Here is a 16,920-nt window from a genome sequence, read left to right on the forward strand (position 1 = left end):
ATGTGGTACACATAGCTCTGTCTGCCAATGTCTTACCAATGCTCCTTGCTTGCTGGTCTCTACCTGCTTCAGCAACCAGCTCCCCTTCCCTAACTGTAGAGAAGCAAACCAGGACTATGAATTTCTGCCCGTTTCAAAAGGCATTGGCTTGTAGTGTAACTGAGCAGCAAGTGTGTTTTCTCCCCTACCTCTACAGCATGGGAGATACCTCTGTGATGAAAACTGCAGGCTACGCTGCCTTTTTAATACCCAATTTCAAGTTATACACACACACAAAAATGACTATTGGCAATTTTATTTATACTAAATTAAACTTTATTGACTAAGGTTTGCTCTCCAGACAAGGTGATTTGATGAACTATGGCAGCATACATGCAATCAATGAGCTCGGCAATGGTTTTAACATGGAATGTCAAACAACTTAGTAAAAACCTAGCATATTAACCCAAAACTCTGTACAGGTGCACAATGAAACCAAGGCTATGTTCCTTGTGGAACTGTGTTGAAGTATAAGGCACTGCGGTTGAAAAAGAAAATAAAAACTGATATATTTCCTTAGCATATATTTCAAATAAATTAGAATTGTACTCTTTCAGCCTCACTTACACCCCAAACAAAAAAATTTATGTGCAAATATCAAAGCTGTCACTGAGAAGGAATGAACTATCAAAATTGAACTGAACCATGTTATAGTTGAACTGATTTGTAAGTGAATGACAAGCAAGATATGCTTGTTTCTATAAAAACAGATGTAGGCATCATATTATTAGTACAGCTCAAAGCCGTTTGTATAAGGGTCCATTCACACAATCCACTGAGGTTGCAGTTATCAAGTGCTTTCTTTCACATTCCTTTGTTCCATCAATGATGGGATCTATGATGCGTAACCTTAAACTATCATGTGGTAACTGCAGCTACTGCGTGATTTACATGGATGTGTAAATTGTACCCAAGTTTCTCACATTATTGGCAGGCTAACACTCCCCCCTCCCCCTCCCCACCCCCAGTACTATCATCTCTGTTATTCAAGCATAAGTTAAAACAAGTCAGAGAAATGGACTCAGTAACCTAGCAGGTTTCTTCTTCCTTAATTTTTTACGAAGCAAAATAATCGAGAACTTCTGAAGCATGCGACTTTTGGTGTTCTACTCACAGTTCAAGCAATGCTTCTATTTGGAATGCAAGTGGAAGTTTTTCAAAGGTTGTCAGGGCTTGGTTCTTAAGATGGCATTCGTATTTTGTAAAAATGGTAAATTATCCACTACAGGATGCATGGGGATAATATTAAGATTTGTAAAACTAACATTTGACTTGTTTGCACTGCTGAAATCATTTAATGTAAACATCATAGTGACCCATAATATCCCAAAATGCTTAAGAATTTTTGTGTGCATATTAGTTTGAGAGTTCATCAACTCCAGGCACCCTTGTCTTTGAAAACAACACAGAAGTAAACACAGATTTAAGGGTACTGATGTATGCTCAGATCTCTCCATTAAACAGCAGTTGTAATTTAACTGGATATGTGCATATCAGCACTCTGGAAAGGGTTGGTGGGGCAGTGAATAGACCTAACCCATATGCTGTTGAACTTAGTGGAAGCGTTCCCATTAATTTTAACAACATTCTAGTTGCTGGGATTCGATCTTCACCATTCAAATCTCATTGATGTTAATAGAATTCTGTCATAAATTGGTTTGCTGACAGCAGACAGCATTAAACAAACACAAATTAAACAAATAAAAATGGCTTCAGTGTCCAGCTTTACATTTCACACCTGGGAATGGGTGGCAGGTGCTTGTGATTGTAAGATAACAAGCAATGATGGTGCAGAACAGAGCTTCCAACCTACACTCTCAATTAGATTGTTCTGTCTAAAACCCTGGGAACAACTGGGCAAAGCATAGTGGGTGGGCCTTAACTGAAATGTAGGTTGATTGATGGATTGATTCCAAGGAATTAAATGATTGAATGTATAGACACAGACAAGTTTATACCAGGAAATTTTCCTTCAAAGTGCACATTAACAATGGAATGTTCTTTATAGGAAAATGATCAAAATCTGACTTAAGACTGCCAGTTATTCAATAAAAGAATATCATCTCCATTTCATCCTGACCAAAAGAATTTTCTCAGGTTTAACTTTTGTTTTTAGTATAACAAAAACAAAACTCTTTAGAAAAATCAGCATATTATACACACACATATCCAGGCACTTCATAACCTTTTCTAAAACAAAACAAACCCAAACCCAGCTACTGTAATGTTGACTAAGTTTTAAAAAAAATTAAAATTAGCATTTAAAATTTTAAAAACTGACTACTTTAAATACCAACATGTGCTGTATGTCTCCAAATCACCCCAGCTTCCCACTTAAAAAAAAATCCCAATGTTTTTTGTTTGTTAAAATCTCCAGGCTGAGATTGTTAAAGTACCACCTCCAATGGAACTGCATGAACACCACATGTGCATCTTCTAATGCATTTCATATCATAGTTGTGTTAAGTATTATTGTGGCTACAGAGGGTTAGATCTCCAGATCATCAGGTCGAGGTCTGCTGCTGGCTCGACTGCTAGCTCTGCTTGGAGGCCGTTGGTCTACCACCTTGAGAGGTTGTAGCTCATGCCCAGAGCCCATTTTTTTCGTGTTCTCAGGATCATCGGGGAATTCAAAGGGCTGGGCATGTGAATTTGAAATGGTGCTCCCAGCCTGTCCGATCCTGTTCTGCTCAGCGCTGTAATTTGCCCAGTTCTGTTCGCTGGCTTGCTTATTGTAGTTACGGCAGGAGGACGAATTGTTCCTGTCTCCAGTAACCAGCTTGTATCCTGGAGGAGACATGGGCGACAAGGGGGCAGTTGGAGAGGAGCAGCCATTGAAGTAGGCGTATTTTGGGGATCCACATTCCTTGGAGGGGCTCATGCCACTGTTGGGAGAGAAAGGGTTGCTTTTTGTCTTCATGCGATCCTTGATGCTCTTGAGGGTGACGTAGAAAATCTCAATGATGTTCAAGCTAAGGGAGACGATAGACACCACCAGCATGAAGATGATGAAGATGGTTTTCTCCGTGGGTCGGGAGAGGAAGCAATCCACCTTGTGTGGGCATGGATATCTCTCACACGTGTAGATGGCGTGCAGGGTGAACCCATAGATGTACCACTGTATGAGCACGAATGCGACCTCAAAGAAAGATTTGAAGATGATGCTGATGATGTAGGTGCGAAGCAGCCCCCCGCGCATCTTGACTTTGCCATGCTCTTCAATCCCATACTTGAATTTCTTGATTTCTATTTGCTTGAGGTGGAGGTCGACGTTGACCCCTTCGCTTTGCACCACCTTGAGCTCTTCTTCTCTCCTGTTTAGCTTCTCTTCCTTCCGCATCACATAAAATACGTGTGCCAAGTACATGAGGGTTGGCACGGATACAAAAATGAACTGCAGGACCCAGAAGCGCACATGGGAGATGGGAAACGACTTGTCGTAGCAGACGTTTTCGCAACCAGGCTGCTGGGTGTTGCACCGGAATGCTGACTGCTCGTCTCCCCAAGCAGACTCCACAGCTGTCCCCAGCAGCAAGATTCGGAAAATGAAAAGGACAGAAAGCCACACCTTTCCTCCTGCGGTGGAATAGGCTTGGACTTTGTCAAGGAGCCTTCCCAGAGCACTCCAGTCACCCATCTTCACTGCCTGCTACCTACAGAGAAACAACAAAAATTGCTCAAGTATTGCCTGCTGGACAGTCAAAATAGTGTGCTCTTAAAGGGAGATGCATGAGTTGTCACACCTGAATCATGGATTGCAAGAGATATGGTAGCAACTAGAGCTAAAACACAGAAGACTAGAAAATCTACCACTTTCATAAATATGAGTATAGTTCTAAGTGCTCATAATTCTAGTTCTAAGCATTCATAATTGGGTCTCAGCAATTTCACATTTGTTTATGTAGTTTATTTCTTTTCATACTATAGATCAAGAAAGAGATGGGGCCTGTGACCTTCTGCATACCATGCATGTGCTTCACCACTAAGTTTACCACCCCAAAGACTGATCATGTACCCAACAGATGTTTGTGGGTCATTAAGTCTGGTGAAGACTGTAGCCCCTGTCCTGAGCACCTAACATACAACAGTGGGATTTGTGGACATAATTCCACACTGATTTCTCTGCTGGGACAGGTGGCTGGTGCTGTCAGCTTGACAGTGTTCATAACTCATGAGGAGAGGGAGAGACAAGGTGTCTGATATCATTCCCCAAAACAAGTGATTGGTGACATTACATTGTGGTTAATGTTGGAATTTGCCCCTGCATAGCATTGTTTTGTGCATGAAGGGTTTCATCAAGAGGCAGAAACCATTTGTGGGAGCTTTAACATGTAGGCCATCCTGATTGCGTGGGGTGACTATGAATGCAAAGTAGATTTGCAAGCCACAAGTGTTTAAATAGAAAGTTATGAAGCTTGTCTTTGAAAGGCTTCCTTTTTCTTCATTCTATCCGAGAGAGAGCCATTCCGCTGTCAAGTAATAACTTCTTGATTTCATTAACTAGCTTGGTGCCGATGTTAAAATATGCCATTATCAGACTTCCCTCCAGGCTTAATGGTGTTTTGTTTTTTTCACAGCATCGTGTTATTTCAGATTGAAAGTATGATTGGAGACAAAAGAAGCATTATTGCTAGAAAGTTTTGGATTATTTGTTTTTAATTACATTCCTCTCTGGTCCATTAATATGGGAAGATATATTCCAAGTCTTAGCTGTTTAACTCTATGTCAGCAATATTTCTTTTCAAATTATCAATAATTTTAAATTTTGTTTTAGTAGGCAATATGAAGTTTTGTTTTTTCTCTAGGCTATACTGTATTTACTTCAGGAGGAAGCATTTCTTGGGTGAATTACTAAAAACACAAATATTTTTCAACAAAACTATTCACTGCAAATATCCCTAAAGCTCTGCTAGTAGCTCATCAGAAGATTTTAAGGAGATATACAGTTTTAAAGAGACAAGGAATCCTATCCCCCTTTGGGGGAAATTAGAATGGTATCCAACTAAACAGTTACTCTAACGCAACAACTTTTAGCTGCACAATATGACTTCCTCACCCTCTCCTCTCCCTGTACACCTCCTAGATCTGCTCTAGGGTTTCCCACAACTCTCCTGGGCAGATTTAGGAGGGCGTGGGGTACATATGTGGAGAGGAGGTGGCCCAGAAGCTGCACTGCACAGTGAAAAGCCATGGCATTAGTGTAGGTCTTTAGTTTTATTAATTTTTGAGTGACACTATTTTGATTTAGCAACTAATGAACGAAGTCTGCAATTCACAGCATTCTTGTTGGGAAATGTGCTCTGTTGAACACAGGGTGGCATTTTTCAGTCAACATGCGTGGGATTGCATTGAATGGTTTGATCCTGAGCACAAGTCCTGGGTAACACAAGAAGAACTCTGCTGGATCAGATCAAAGGCCAGCATCCTGTTCCCCAAAGTGGCTAACCAGATGCCTCTAGGAAGCTCCACAAGTGGGACATGGGAGCAACACTGTTTCTGATGCCAGAGATGGCATGTGATCATTGTGAGGAATGGCCATGGTGAACACACCATGGAAGTAACTCTTGGAATAATATCCATCCTAGCTTTCATATTATAATCCCCACTGAGGGCTGAATGTAAATAAATATCAAACCCTGATCCTAAATGTTTAGGTTGGCCCACCTATGATGTTAGCTATGTTCCTAACATGCTGTTCCTGCAGTGCTGGCATAAAATCATGCTTTATACTTGTCACACCCTGACTTAATCACTTATGTAGCAACACACCGCAGCATAAATGGTTTTTAAGCATGACATTCAAAAGCATCTTAATTTCTTGCAAGTCACTTGTTCCATGTTTGAATATTAACAATGCAGGATTGAAAGTGGAAGAAAGCCAACACTCCCTAGCCCATGAAGGTTTTATAGTTGCATGGCAGACTTGCAGGGCCAGCCCAAGACATTCTGCTGCCTGAGTCAGAGCAGCAAATGGTGCTCTTTCCTTCTGGCTCAAGTTGAAGTACATAAAAATTAGTCTGAGATCACAGTCAGAAAATCCCACAAGCACCTTTCCTCCTCCCTGTCAGTAAAAATACAGTATCAATAAATCTGGGGTTATATTTTAGGAACTTTTACCCAGAGTAAAACTTAATGACCACAGCTAACTTTGGTTCATTAATGTCAATGGTTCTGCTCTGAGTAAAAGTTAGTTGAGCACAACCCTCAGTAACTATCAAATTTCTGTCTTTTCAGGACACCAAAATCAACTGCCTATGACAGCTACCTCATTCTGCCTAATGGTAGGGCAGGTCCAGGAGAAATAGAAAATCCAATTTAGTCTCAGTCAATTCAGGATTGATCTCCGAGTCCTATACACACTTACTAGGGCATAAGCAGCATTGAACTGAATGGGACTTCTGAGTACAGTGGTACCTCGGGTTACATATGCTTCAGGTTACAGACTCTGCTAACCCAGAAATATTACCTCGGGTTAAGAACTTTGCTTCAGGATAAGAACAGAAATCGTGCTCCAGCGGCCCGGCGGCAGCGGGAGGCCCCATTAGCTAAAGTGGTGCTTCAAGTTAAGAACAGTTTCAGGTTAAGAACAGACCTCCAGAACAAATTAAGTTCTTAACCTGATGCATCACTGTAAACATTAACAGGATTATTGATCTTTTGAAGTCACTTGATTGGGAAAAGTTAGCAGAATAACCAATTGAACTTCGATATTTCCAAATAAATGTAGCTACAATTCAGGAACCAATCGCTGAAAAAACAACTAATGATTTGGCAACGTATAGTTTGGGCAGGTGGAATCCCAGTTTTGTCTGCAGTGGTTTGCAGTGTTGTGCCCAGTGATGAGAAGAAGATTTCGGCCGGATTTCTACTGCATTCTATTTCTGCATACAGAAGGCTGCTGCGCTGCTGGCTCAGTCCTTGGGAAGTATCTGTGGAAAATGCAAGGTGCCTTTCCCTGTGCCGCAATCCGGCTCTCGCTCCGCCAGACCAGATGTGAGTTCCACACAGTCAGCACTAGCTCTGCGTCGCTCCCTGTCAGACACACAGAGACTTCTGGAGACCAGCTCAAGGCAAGCTTTGCATGGGGTGATCCCGAACAACCAGCTGAACGTGCAGCCACTTCACTTGGCTGGTGGCGCAGGATTATTGCATCCCCCGGGGAACTCATGGAGGGAAGTTATGCACACGCTGTGGATGTGTATCCACTGCTTGTGCAACATCTCTGCTTATTTTCCTCCTTCAGAGGCACTGATGTTGTTCCACCAGCCAAACAGGGAAAGAACTGAACATTCTGCTGGCTGTGTGGGACCATCACGTCTGAAGCAACCCATACAAATAATGAGTAGCAATCAGAGGTGCCAGAACAGTAGATCCAATCTTAAAAGGGGCCTGTCCTTAGTGTCTTCTCAGAAAAAGAGCATGTCATAGGAATAAAATAATGGCAGCACTACTTGGTTAGCGTTTAAGTGACCATATGCAGGAAAAAATTGATCTGCAAACCACAATTGGGAAAGTGAAGCTGTGCCGTGTGCCATAACTTATGGCTCATGTTTTCCAGGGCACACAAGACATTTTCAGTGTTCTAGGATGATGACTGAGCATAATGTCAGAAGGTCAGAAGGAAGGATTTGTCATGGTCCTGTGGGATTGTGGTGGGGAGCATGTGTGCATACTGCAGTTGGCTGGCTAGTTCTTTGGTTCACATAAAATCCTACAGAAAAAACTGGGACTACTTGCGCTTTCAGCCAGCTACCTGTTGGAATTCTAACAGAGTACAAGCATGTGAGATGTAGGCATTTCCAAAGAGTAACAAGAACACAATAAAGAGAGGGTCAGAAATTGCATGAGAACTTCTTAAGAAAAGATATGGGTAGTGATTTACCAATGAGGACCAGGCTGGACATGGAAAATGAGATCTGGTAAGCAGAGAAAAATAACAGAAAATTTCACATGCAAGCCGGAAAAGACATTTTGCCTAGATCTACAGTTGTTGGGTTTTTTTTTAAAAAAAAAAAAATCTAAGGACCCAAAATGCCTTTCCTACTGTCCAACAAGGCTACAAACCCAGCTCCAGCTGAGACACTAAAGGTCTTAAATGTGTAGGATTTCACTACAGAGGCAGTGGGCTGCAGTGGTTACAGCAGTGGGCTTGGGCTGCACAGACTCAGGTTCAAATGCCATTTGAACTACAAAGAACACTGGGTGTCCTTGGGCCAGTCACCTTCTGTCAGCCTGAACTACCCATCAAGGTTGTTGTGAATATTCAGTGGGAGATAAGGAACCTTGCATACCTCCTGATCTCTTTGGATCAAGGTGAGATAAAAAGAAATGCAATCAATCACTAAAGGGACTACATTCGGGACCAAAATCAGTATGCAGAGAAATGGGACAATAAGGCTCGTCCCCTTCTTTAGTCCCAAAATTGAATCTCCAAGGTCTGTCCAATAACTGAGAGTGAGGTTCCCCCCCCACACACACACACACTTTTACCAAAGCATGAGATCAACAGGGAGTCCAGCTAACACCTTGAAGATTAAGGCACAAGGCGCCAAGCTCCTTTGTTAGATGCAGGGAGAGTCAAATGCAAGGAGGAAAAGCAGCATGAGGCGTTTCAGCTGTGGTACTGAGGTCAACAGCTAAGGAAGCCCTGTAATCATTCATAAAAAGGCCTGCAAACAACATATCAGATAGCCCAATCTAAGCATGCTTCGAGGAGATTATTTGTTTACTCAGAAACAGTGGTGTAGCATGGGGGGTGCAGGGGGGCCGGCCGCACCGGGCGCAACATCTGGGGGTTAGGTTTAGGGTTAGGGGGCGCAAATCCACGGGTTAGGGGGTGCAAATTACTTGCCTTGCCCCGGGTGCTGACAACCCACGCTACGCCACTCCTCAGAAATATTACTTGGTGGTGAACAGATGTCATCCATGCAAGTGCCTTTCTACTCAACCCCAAGGAGCATTTCCTCGTAGTGCCAAAGAACAGCTTGTTTTTCAGGCCAGATAGGAGAGTCATTGCCTCCTGGATGGAGCTCTGTGTTTACTTGATTGGCATCTGTTTGAGTGCGTGCATCTTTAAGCAGTAGTAACTCTGAGTAAACCACTTGACTCTGTGGGACTGACTGTGTAGGATATGGGGAGTCAGACTGCAATACTGAGCTCATTTCTACTGCAAAGTTATAGCAGCAAGACACTCACCAAGGAAGACCCATTAAATACAGGAGGATTGTGCTGCACATCTCCCTGTAATAAATTCTGAGCAAAGATACATAGGCCCCTTTGCTTCTTTGCTCAGTTAACCACTCTCTAAGATTGCTTTTCCTTAAGGCTCACTTTCCACCCCCTCATATAAAATGGGAAGCGTCCCACTTCATAGAGCTTCTCTGAAAGGATGAACAGTACAGTTCTTTTGCACGCTTAAAAGTGCTGAACAATAATTGCTAATGATTGCTGCTTTATCATGGTTGGTACAGAGTGCATTATTCTTAAAATCTCAGATTTTTCCCCATCATCTCCCCTTGACCCTTTCAAATTCCGCCTGTTCATCCTTCTCCCATTTGTATTCTAGTTAGGTATCATGGCTCAGCGCCAATGTTTAGCTTTGAACACAGCCAACCGCCCCCCCCCCCAACCTCCAGCAAACATTACTGTAAACAGTTTCAAAGTCTGGAGGCTTCAAAACTCCAGATGTTAATATGGCTGAATGGAAGCTCAAGGCAGGTCAGCTCCTTCTCTCTCCCGCCCCGCCAGCTCCTTCCTCCCTGAGAAACAAACAGATTTCTGAAATCACAGAGACATGTTCCTCTGTTGGTTGACCTTGTTGGCGTTAACAAATCTCTCTGTGAACATTCTTCTGCTTCTAAAACACAATGCACCAGATTGAAGGACTAGCGATATATACTACAGCAGAACCTGATTGGAGAGGTGAAACTGGGCATAAAAGTGTGTGAAAGTTGAAAGGGGGGGGGAAGTGATGTTAAAAATCCACTTTTGTTGCCTTGAATTAGTTTTTCCCTTCCTGACAAGAAGCTTACTCATAGCAGGGACTCTGAGAGCCACCCTGCTATACCTTCAAAAGGAAAAAAAAACAGCTTCAGGGTAGATGCCAAGACTCTTTCCTTTCCAATCCTACACTATGGTTTTCATAAGAGGTTGCAGGAATGTAGCTTGATGCAGACAGAGACAATATTCTCTGAAAGACTTTGGTAATACGCAATTTCAGTCTAGAGTAACCAAAAGGTTTCACAAGCATTGCCAGCCTGCGGTGATATAAGATCCCTTCCACACAGTCCACATCTGGGGTTGAACACTAACTGTATAGATTCCCTTGAAATCCCCATCAATTTTTAGCTCAATTGTTCAAAATAGAAAATAAGGAGGAAATAAGCAAAGGCCGCCTGAAAGACATCCCGTTACGAGTTAACAGAAGCCCATGCAGCAGTTGAACAAAGCCCCTAATTAAGGACCTTGCTTTGTATGAACTATTAAAGACAAGCCATGATTTCCATATGAAAGTGAAATGTGTGTACGCGTGTGCTGAGAGGGGGTATTTGGAAATACTTGAGGTAGGATCTAACTGCTTTAACTTGGTGACCCTTTCAAAGCAACTGAGAGATCACAACACTGTTGTGGTGTGATTACTGTGCCCCAAAGTTGGATGCTCTCTCCAGAGAAAGAATTTCTTTTGTTATATGGGGTGAGGTACAATAAAACAGGCTCCCTTGGTAAACGAGATGGGAAAACCTGGCAAATAGAATGTTACAGTGTGAAAATGAAGCACCTAAATCAACTGAAATAAATGATATCTCTCCCCCAAATACATTTCTCTGATAAAATTCTGGTACATTTAAAATGTGCCCCCAAAGATGGACACCCAGAGGAGTCCTTGCAGCTGTAACAGGATTTTTTTTTTTTTTTTTAAGAACAGTAGTAAAACTCTTGCACTTAAAATATTCATTTATTTAAAGTCTGAGGTAATCACAGTCCTCTGAAAAGATTTGCTTGGAACTAACTTGAAGTTAAAAAACCCCGCTCAAACCCAAACCCTTTTCCATCCTTACCTTGCTTGTCAGCAGTGAAGAAAGTCAAACAAAGTTCCTCAGAGGGTTAAAACTCAAAAGGCAGAAACTTCTTCAGGCACCCAACCTGCCTATTTAAACTTTAAAAGTCCCCTGCTCTTTTGTCTTGTGACGTCCTTTCCTTCCCCCTTTCCTGAAAGAAAAGTGCTGAGAACTCATTTAAAAAACAGAACAAAACAAAAACCCCTTTTTCATCCTAACTTGAAGCGCTGCAAGAGCTTTTAAAAAGTTTTCAAGCCACTAACTGTGAGGGAGGAGGAGAAAAGGAGGGGTGAAAGCATAAGGGGTGGGGCTGCCAAGGAATGGGGAGGAGGAAAGGAGGAGAGAAGGCACAGAAGCTGTAGACAGTATGGGGTGGGGGCAAAGTGGGGAGAGAGAGGGAAAAGGAGAGAGCATCAAAGTGGCTGAGTAAGCATAAACTTGCAAAGAAGGGGGGTGGGATACATGAAAGAGACCGAACTAGGACGGTATCCAGAGCTGTCTTGCTGTAGGGAAGTGACACAGTTTAATTTACGGTATGAAATACAACTCTCCCAAGGTGCGTGGTTTGTCTACATCATGAATTTGCTGCAGACCAGTGGCGATGAGTTGAAGTGGATTCCTTCAGCAGCTGGCCTGCAGGAATTTCCGATAGCTGCCTGGGTGTTAGTAGGAGAAGCAGTGCCTCCCTAAACTGCACTGGCACCGTTTCAGGTCAATCAGACGGAGGTGTGCACTCCCCACACAGCTCTTAAGGAGTCAAAGTGTGGAGAAAGAGATGGGCTTCTTTCCACCCCCTGTGCCAACTCTCATATTCTGTCAGAGCTTGTAGTTTTGTGTCTCCTTCTTGCCTCCTTTCTGCTGGATTGTCCGGTGAACTTCGCATACAGTACATAGAGAGTACTCCAGGGTGACACAAACAAACCTTCTGCCAACGGAGCGAGGAAAAAAAAAAGGGAATACCAGCAAAGTGTTGAAAATAGGCATCTTGGTACAGGGCAGCCAGCTGCTCTGTGAACGAGGCAAGGGGTTCCTCACGCAATTCCACAGCCATGCTAAAAAAGCACCATGTGGAAACACTGAGAAAGGGGAGGCAAGCCCAAAGAAGAAATTCACCACAGCAGTTAACACAACCCATTTGCCTGGTTGTTGTTTTTTAAAGTGCAGAGCAGCAGATTGGTCTTGTTTAAATATGGCCTTTTCATCTTCCTTTCAACTCTGGAAATTGGTATGGGTGGACAAAAACAAATTGAAGAAAACAGCTACGAAGAAGAAAAAGAACCCTGCTGGGTCAGGGATCAGTACTATTAAGTACTGTATCCTGTCTCTCACAATGACCCAACAAGGTGCCTTTGGGAAGCCCACAAGCAGCATTCAGATGTTACATTCAGCAATCATGGCTGGTAGCTATTGATATCGTTATCCTTCATGTTTTGGGCCTGATGCCATTGTCTTATGGTAGTGACACCGGATTGGGATCCAGTAGGTCTTGGGCTAGCTCCGCCCTGCCTTCAGAACACCTCAGAAGAAAAGAGAGCGCCCTCTCCTAATTCATATAAAAAAGATGACTAGCCAGGATGTGAAATCTTACTTCAACATTGGAAACAGAACAGCAGGCTAATTTGGGAGATGCAGGCCAGGTCAGGCCAGGTAGCACACACAGCCCTGTCTGCCAGCACCTCACCCTTGCAGACCTGCCCCTTGCTGAGGCACCTGACTCATGCTGCCTAATGGCAGAGCTGGCCCTGATGCTACTAGACTCCCAACTCCTATCATCGCTGACCATTGGCCATGCTGGCTGGGACTGATGGGAGTTGAAGTTCAGCAACATCTGGAGGGCCACAAGCTAATTCCCCTACAGCAGAGGTTTTGCCTGACTGCAGTAGAAACCTAGACTAAAGCTAATTCTGAAAGGGGTAAAATTTTGTATAAAGGTTATATAAGTCTGGACATGGTATAGCCTTTGTGTGAGTTAAAAATAAAAATGTAGATTTCCCCTTCAGTCCAAGTCCTGTTTAAGTTTTGAGTTGGCAATCATATACACACTTTTCTGAAAGTAAGCTTCGTTTAACTCAGTGGGCCAACTTCTCATAACGCTGCCATACGTCTAGACATTACTGGAATTTCAAAGGCAGAAATGAATTTCCGCAATGTGGCACTTTGTCCTGGATGTTTGGCAAGTTAATTGAAAAAATGTGTTGTTTTTTTTAAAAAAAGAACAAAGCTCAACAATTTTTTGGGGTCTTCATAAAAGAAGCTCTGGTTGAGGTGTCCTGGTTTATAGTTTTTGAAATATGGCGACCCTAGACTTCTCATACCCCACAGGTTTCCTGGAAAAAATGGGGCATCCTGTTTTTTCTCACAAGAGAATGGTGACCATTTTGGATGTGGTGATCTTGCACAATCTTGCACCCTGATTTTCCTCTTAAAAGAGCACTACAGTGGTGCCCCGCAAGACGAATGCCTCGCAAGACAAAAAACCCGCTAGACGAAAGGGTTTTCCGTTTTGGAGGCGCTTCGCAAAGCGAATTTCCCTATGGGCTTGCTTCGCAAGACAAAATGTCTTGCGAGTTTTTCCGACTTTTTTTCCCTCCCCCCCCCTTTTTCTAAGCCGCTAAGTCGCTTATCTGCTTATCCGCTAAGCTGATAAGCCGCTAAAAGCCGCTAAAAGCCGCTAAGTCGCTAATAGCGCTAATCTGCTACGCCGTCAATGGGCTTGCTTCGCAAGACGAAAAAACCGCTAGACGAAGAGAATCGCGGAACGGATTCTTTTCGTCTTGCGAGGCACCACTGTATTTGAGGGCTGTGATTTCACAAGGTGTCCCAAAATGTGCATGCTTTTTTGGGGGGGGGGGCTGTGGTGCAAAATCACATGAGATCATGGCACCCAAAATGGCAACTGTTCTCTTGCAAGGAAAAACAGGAAGATGGCATCCCGGAAGATGGTGCCCCAGTTTTTTGCTTCCAGGCGTTGGAGTGTATGACTTCTACATAGGATCGTGCAGTGGTTAGTGTCAGACAAGGACCTGAAGCCCAGTGGTTGACCTTGGCCCTGTCACTGCCTCTCAGCTTAACCAATCTCACAAGGTTGTTGTGAGGATAAACTGGGGAAGAAGAAAGCTATGTACACCACCTTGAGCTCCTTAGAGGAAAGGCAGGATATAAATGCAAAAAATCCAAACAAGCAGGCAAACAAGCCACACCTTTGTTCAGTTTAAATGTTCAGTCTTTTTGCTCAGTTTTTAATTAAAGTCTGCCTTAAAAATGTGCAAATTTAGCCAGTTGGTCAGGGTCTTTCACTTGCAGAGCGGTCCACATGACCTAATCACCTTTAATCCTCACTCATTGTCCATTTTCCAGATAAAATCTTCTGAGAAGGGGTTCGCTGACAGTCTTGAGTACAAACATTTGTTTATGTGGTTATCACGCTCTCATTTGCTTTCCTCCTCATTCACATTAACCAGAACACAGTTTGGTGCCTGCTACCACTGGCCTGTCAAAATGACTGAGGTGATGTACATATCACTTTCAGTCCCATAGCCTTGTATGGGAAGAATAGGTCTTCTCATTGTCAGTTACAGCAGGAAAAAACACCTTGTACTCTTGCCATGGTGGACAGTGGCTTGCAGCTTAAGCTGAAAGAAATGTTTTCAAATATTTTGGCAACACTTCCTATTTCACTATTCAAATTTATAATGTAAAATTTGGAATCTGAGCACTGAATGTGCAGCTTTATCTCAGTACTTGAAAACTAAGTGCTTTTTGGACATCAAAATACCTTTGCACATCAACCGTCAAGGATTAAAAATCATTGTACGTCCAGTTGAAATCAAATCGTGCTCACCATTTGAGATGTAGATGTTAAACACTGCATGACTTCTTGGCCAATATTCAAAGAAGGCGGTGAATAATCAACATCAAAATGTGAGGAGGTGAAATCCGAAGTGTTTTTCTGTGTGAGGGGTCCAAGGAAAGGGCAGTGTCATTTTCCACCAAGAATTCTTGGGACAAAACACAAAGGAGGACATTCATATTTCTGAGGACAGTTTGGAAACAAAACAAAACAAGAATTCTCTTTGTCCTGGAGCAGAACTGCTTTTGGACTGGAACCAGTCCCTTATAAACACTTGTAGAATAATTCCCTCCTTAGAAAAAAACACTTCAGGACCGTCTTGTTGTGATACGGCTTCACATGGCCAACCTACAGATGACACTGCTATGGAAAGTGTTAAATGCTGGAAGATTCATGACTGTCCTATGTGCTGTGGCCAATTAGAAGTGTCTTTTGTCCTTCCTTCCTATTGTGTTCCTACCCTTCAGTGCTGGGCAACTCCTTGGAAGGCATAACAAATATTCCAGCAGCTCATCTTGTTTGGATAGTTCAGTAAGACTATTGTTTGGTTGTATTTCTATATTTTGACAGCTGAGGATTCTTGCTCCACTGCTGGGTTTCGGGAGGTTCATCAAAGGCCCTCACCCGGATGGTGCTCATCCTGGGCTAGCAACCTTTTGATATCATAGCACAATCTTTATAACAGACAGGCGTCAGTGTATAAGTGAAAAACAGTCACATTTCCACTTGTTTCTCAAGCCTTACATGCATGCTGTGTTATCCAGCTGCAGTATATAATCCAAATCCATACCACTGTATTATGTTTCCAATACAGTGGTACCTCGGGTTAAGTACTTAATTCATTCTAGAGGTCTGTTCTTAACCTGAAACTGTTCTTAACCTGAAGCACCACTTTAGCTAATGGGGCCTCCTGCTGCCGCCGCGTATCCGGAGCACAATTTCTGTTCTTATTCTGAAGCAAAGTTCTTAACCCGAGGTAATATTTCTGGGTTAGCGGAGTCTGTAACCTGAAGTGTATGTAACCTGAAGCGTATGTAACCCGAGGTACCACTGTATAAATCTTGATCGGATCATAAACAAATAAAACAGAATAAATACAAATAGCTGGCTAGTCTCAAACGATATTAAAAGTTGAAGGCAAGTATCATTACATAGACATTTAAGGCACACAGGCCCGAATTCTGGGGACTGGAGTTTATCTCTCACGGGCCTGCAATTTGCAGTTCCCAGGATCCTTTGGGGTGGAAATGTGCTTTAAGTTTATGGTGTGCGTGCAGCCAAAGATAAATTTTCCTCCATATAGTCAGAAATATAGTCAACTGATTGCATTGCTGCCTCATTTGAAAGGACAGGAACCAGTAGAGCTCAGAAGCATGCTTCTCAGTCCCTTCAAAAGCTATCTGTAGGTAATCTAAACTCAACTGCTTCTTTCAGTCAAACACTACTATCTAAAAGTTTGATACAATGTTTGGTACATTGGATTCCAGTGATGGTAGAAAGTAGATACATAATTACAGTGGAGCCTTGGTTGTCTAACGTAATCCATTCCGGAAGACCGTTCGATTTCCCATTCGACAACCAAGGCGCAATGGGCCGTCAGCAAACTCAATTGAGAAAATTGAGAAACGTGCCTTGGAAGCCATTTGACCTCTGAGGCGCATTCGAAAACGGAAGCAATTACTTCCGGGTTTTCAGCGTTTGGGTTCTGAAACGTTCGGCTTCTGAGACGATCAAAAATGGAGGTTCCACTGTATAAATATGGAAAGCTCTCCTCAGAAGACTGCCTGGCACAAACACCAATATCTTTTTGGTACCAGGTTAAAATGGTCTTCTTTTCCCAGGCATTTGATGGAATATGATGCCATGGATTATTATTTGGGTGGGCGTGCTGTCATAACATTTATATTGATCCATTTCCCCAGTATTTTCAGACATAGATATAATATTGGACCTTAAGAATTTGTCAGCCTAATG

At 42.8% G+C, this 16,920-nt stretch overlaps 1 protein-coding gene across 1 annotated transcript; it reads right to left on the reverse strand.

Annotated features, from left to right (window-relative positions):
- Positions 1 to 292: 292 nt before the first annotated feature.
- On the reverse strand, positions 293 to 11,390 carry GJA1 (gap junction protein alpha 1). The gene is made up of 2 exons (XM_079971242.1): positions 11,097 to 11,390; positions 293 to 3,692 (listed from the first exon to the last, which is right to left on the reverse strand). Exon 2 carries the CDS (start codon positions 3,674 to 3,676, stop codon positions 2,528 to 2,530), a length of 1,149 nt encoding a protein of 382 aa, XP_079827368.1. The 5' UTR covers positions 3,677 to 3,692; positions 11,097 to 11,390; the 3' UTR covers positions 293 to 2,527.
- Positions 11,391 to 16,920: the final 5,530 nt, after the last annotated feature.

The sequence above is a fragment of the Podarcis cretensis genome (assembly GCF_951804945.1).
Source record: "Podarcis cretensis genome assembly, chromosome: 3".
Classification (NCBI taxonomy): Eukaryota; Metazoa; Chordata; class Lepidosauria; order Squamata; family Lacertidae; genus Podarcis; species Podarcis cretensis.

Bases quoted from the DNA above. Each gene is read 5' to 3' on its own strand.
- GJA1 (XM_079971242.1), bottom strand. From the start codon at position 3,676: ATGGGTGACTGGAGTGCTCTGGGAAGGCTCCTTGACAAAGTCCAAGCC.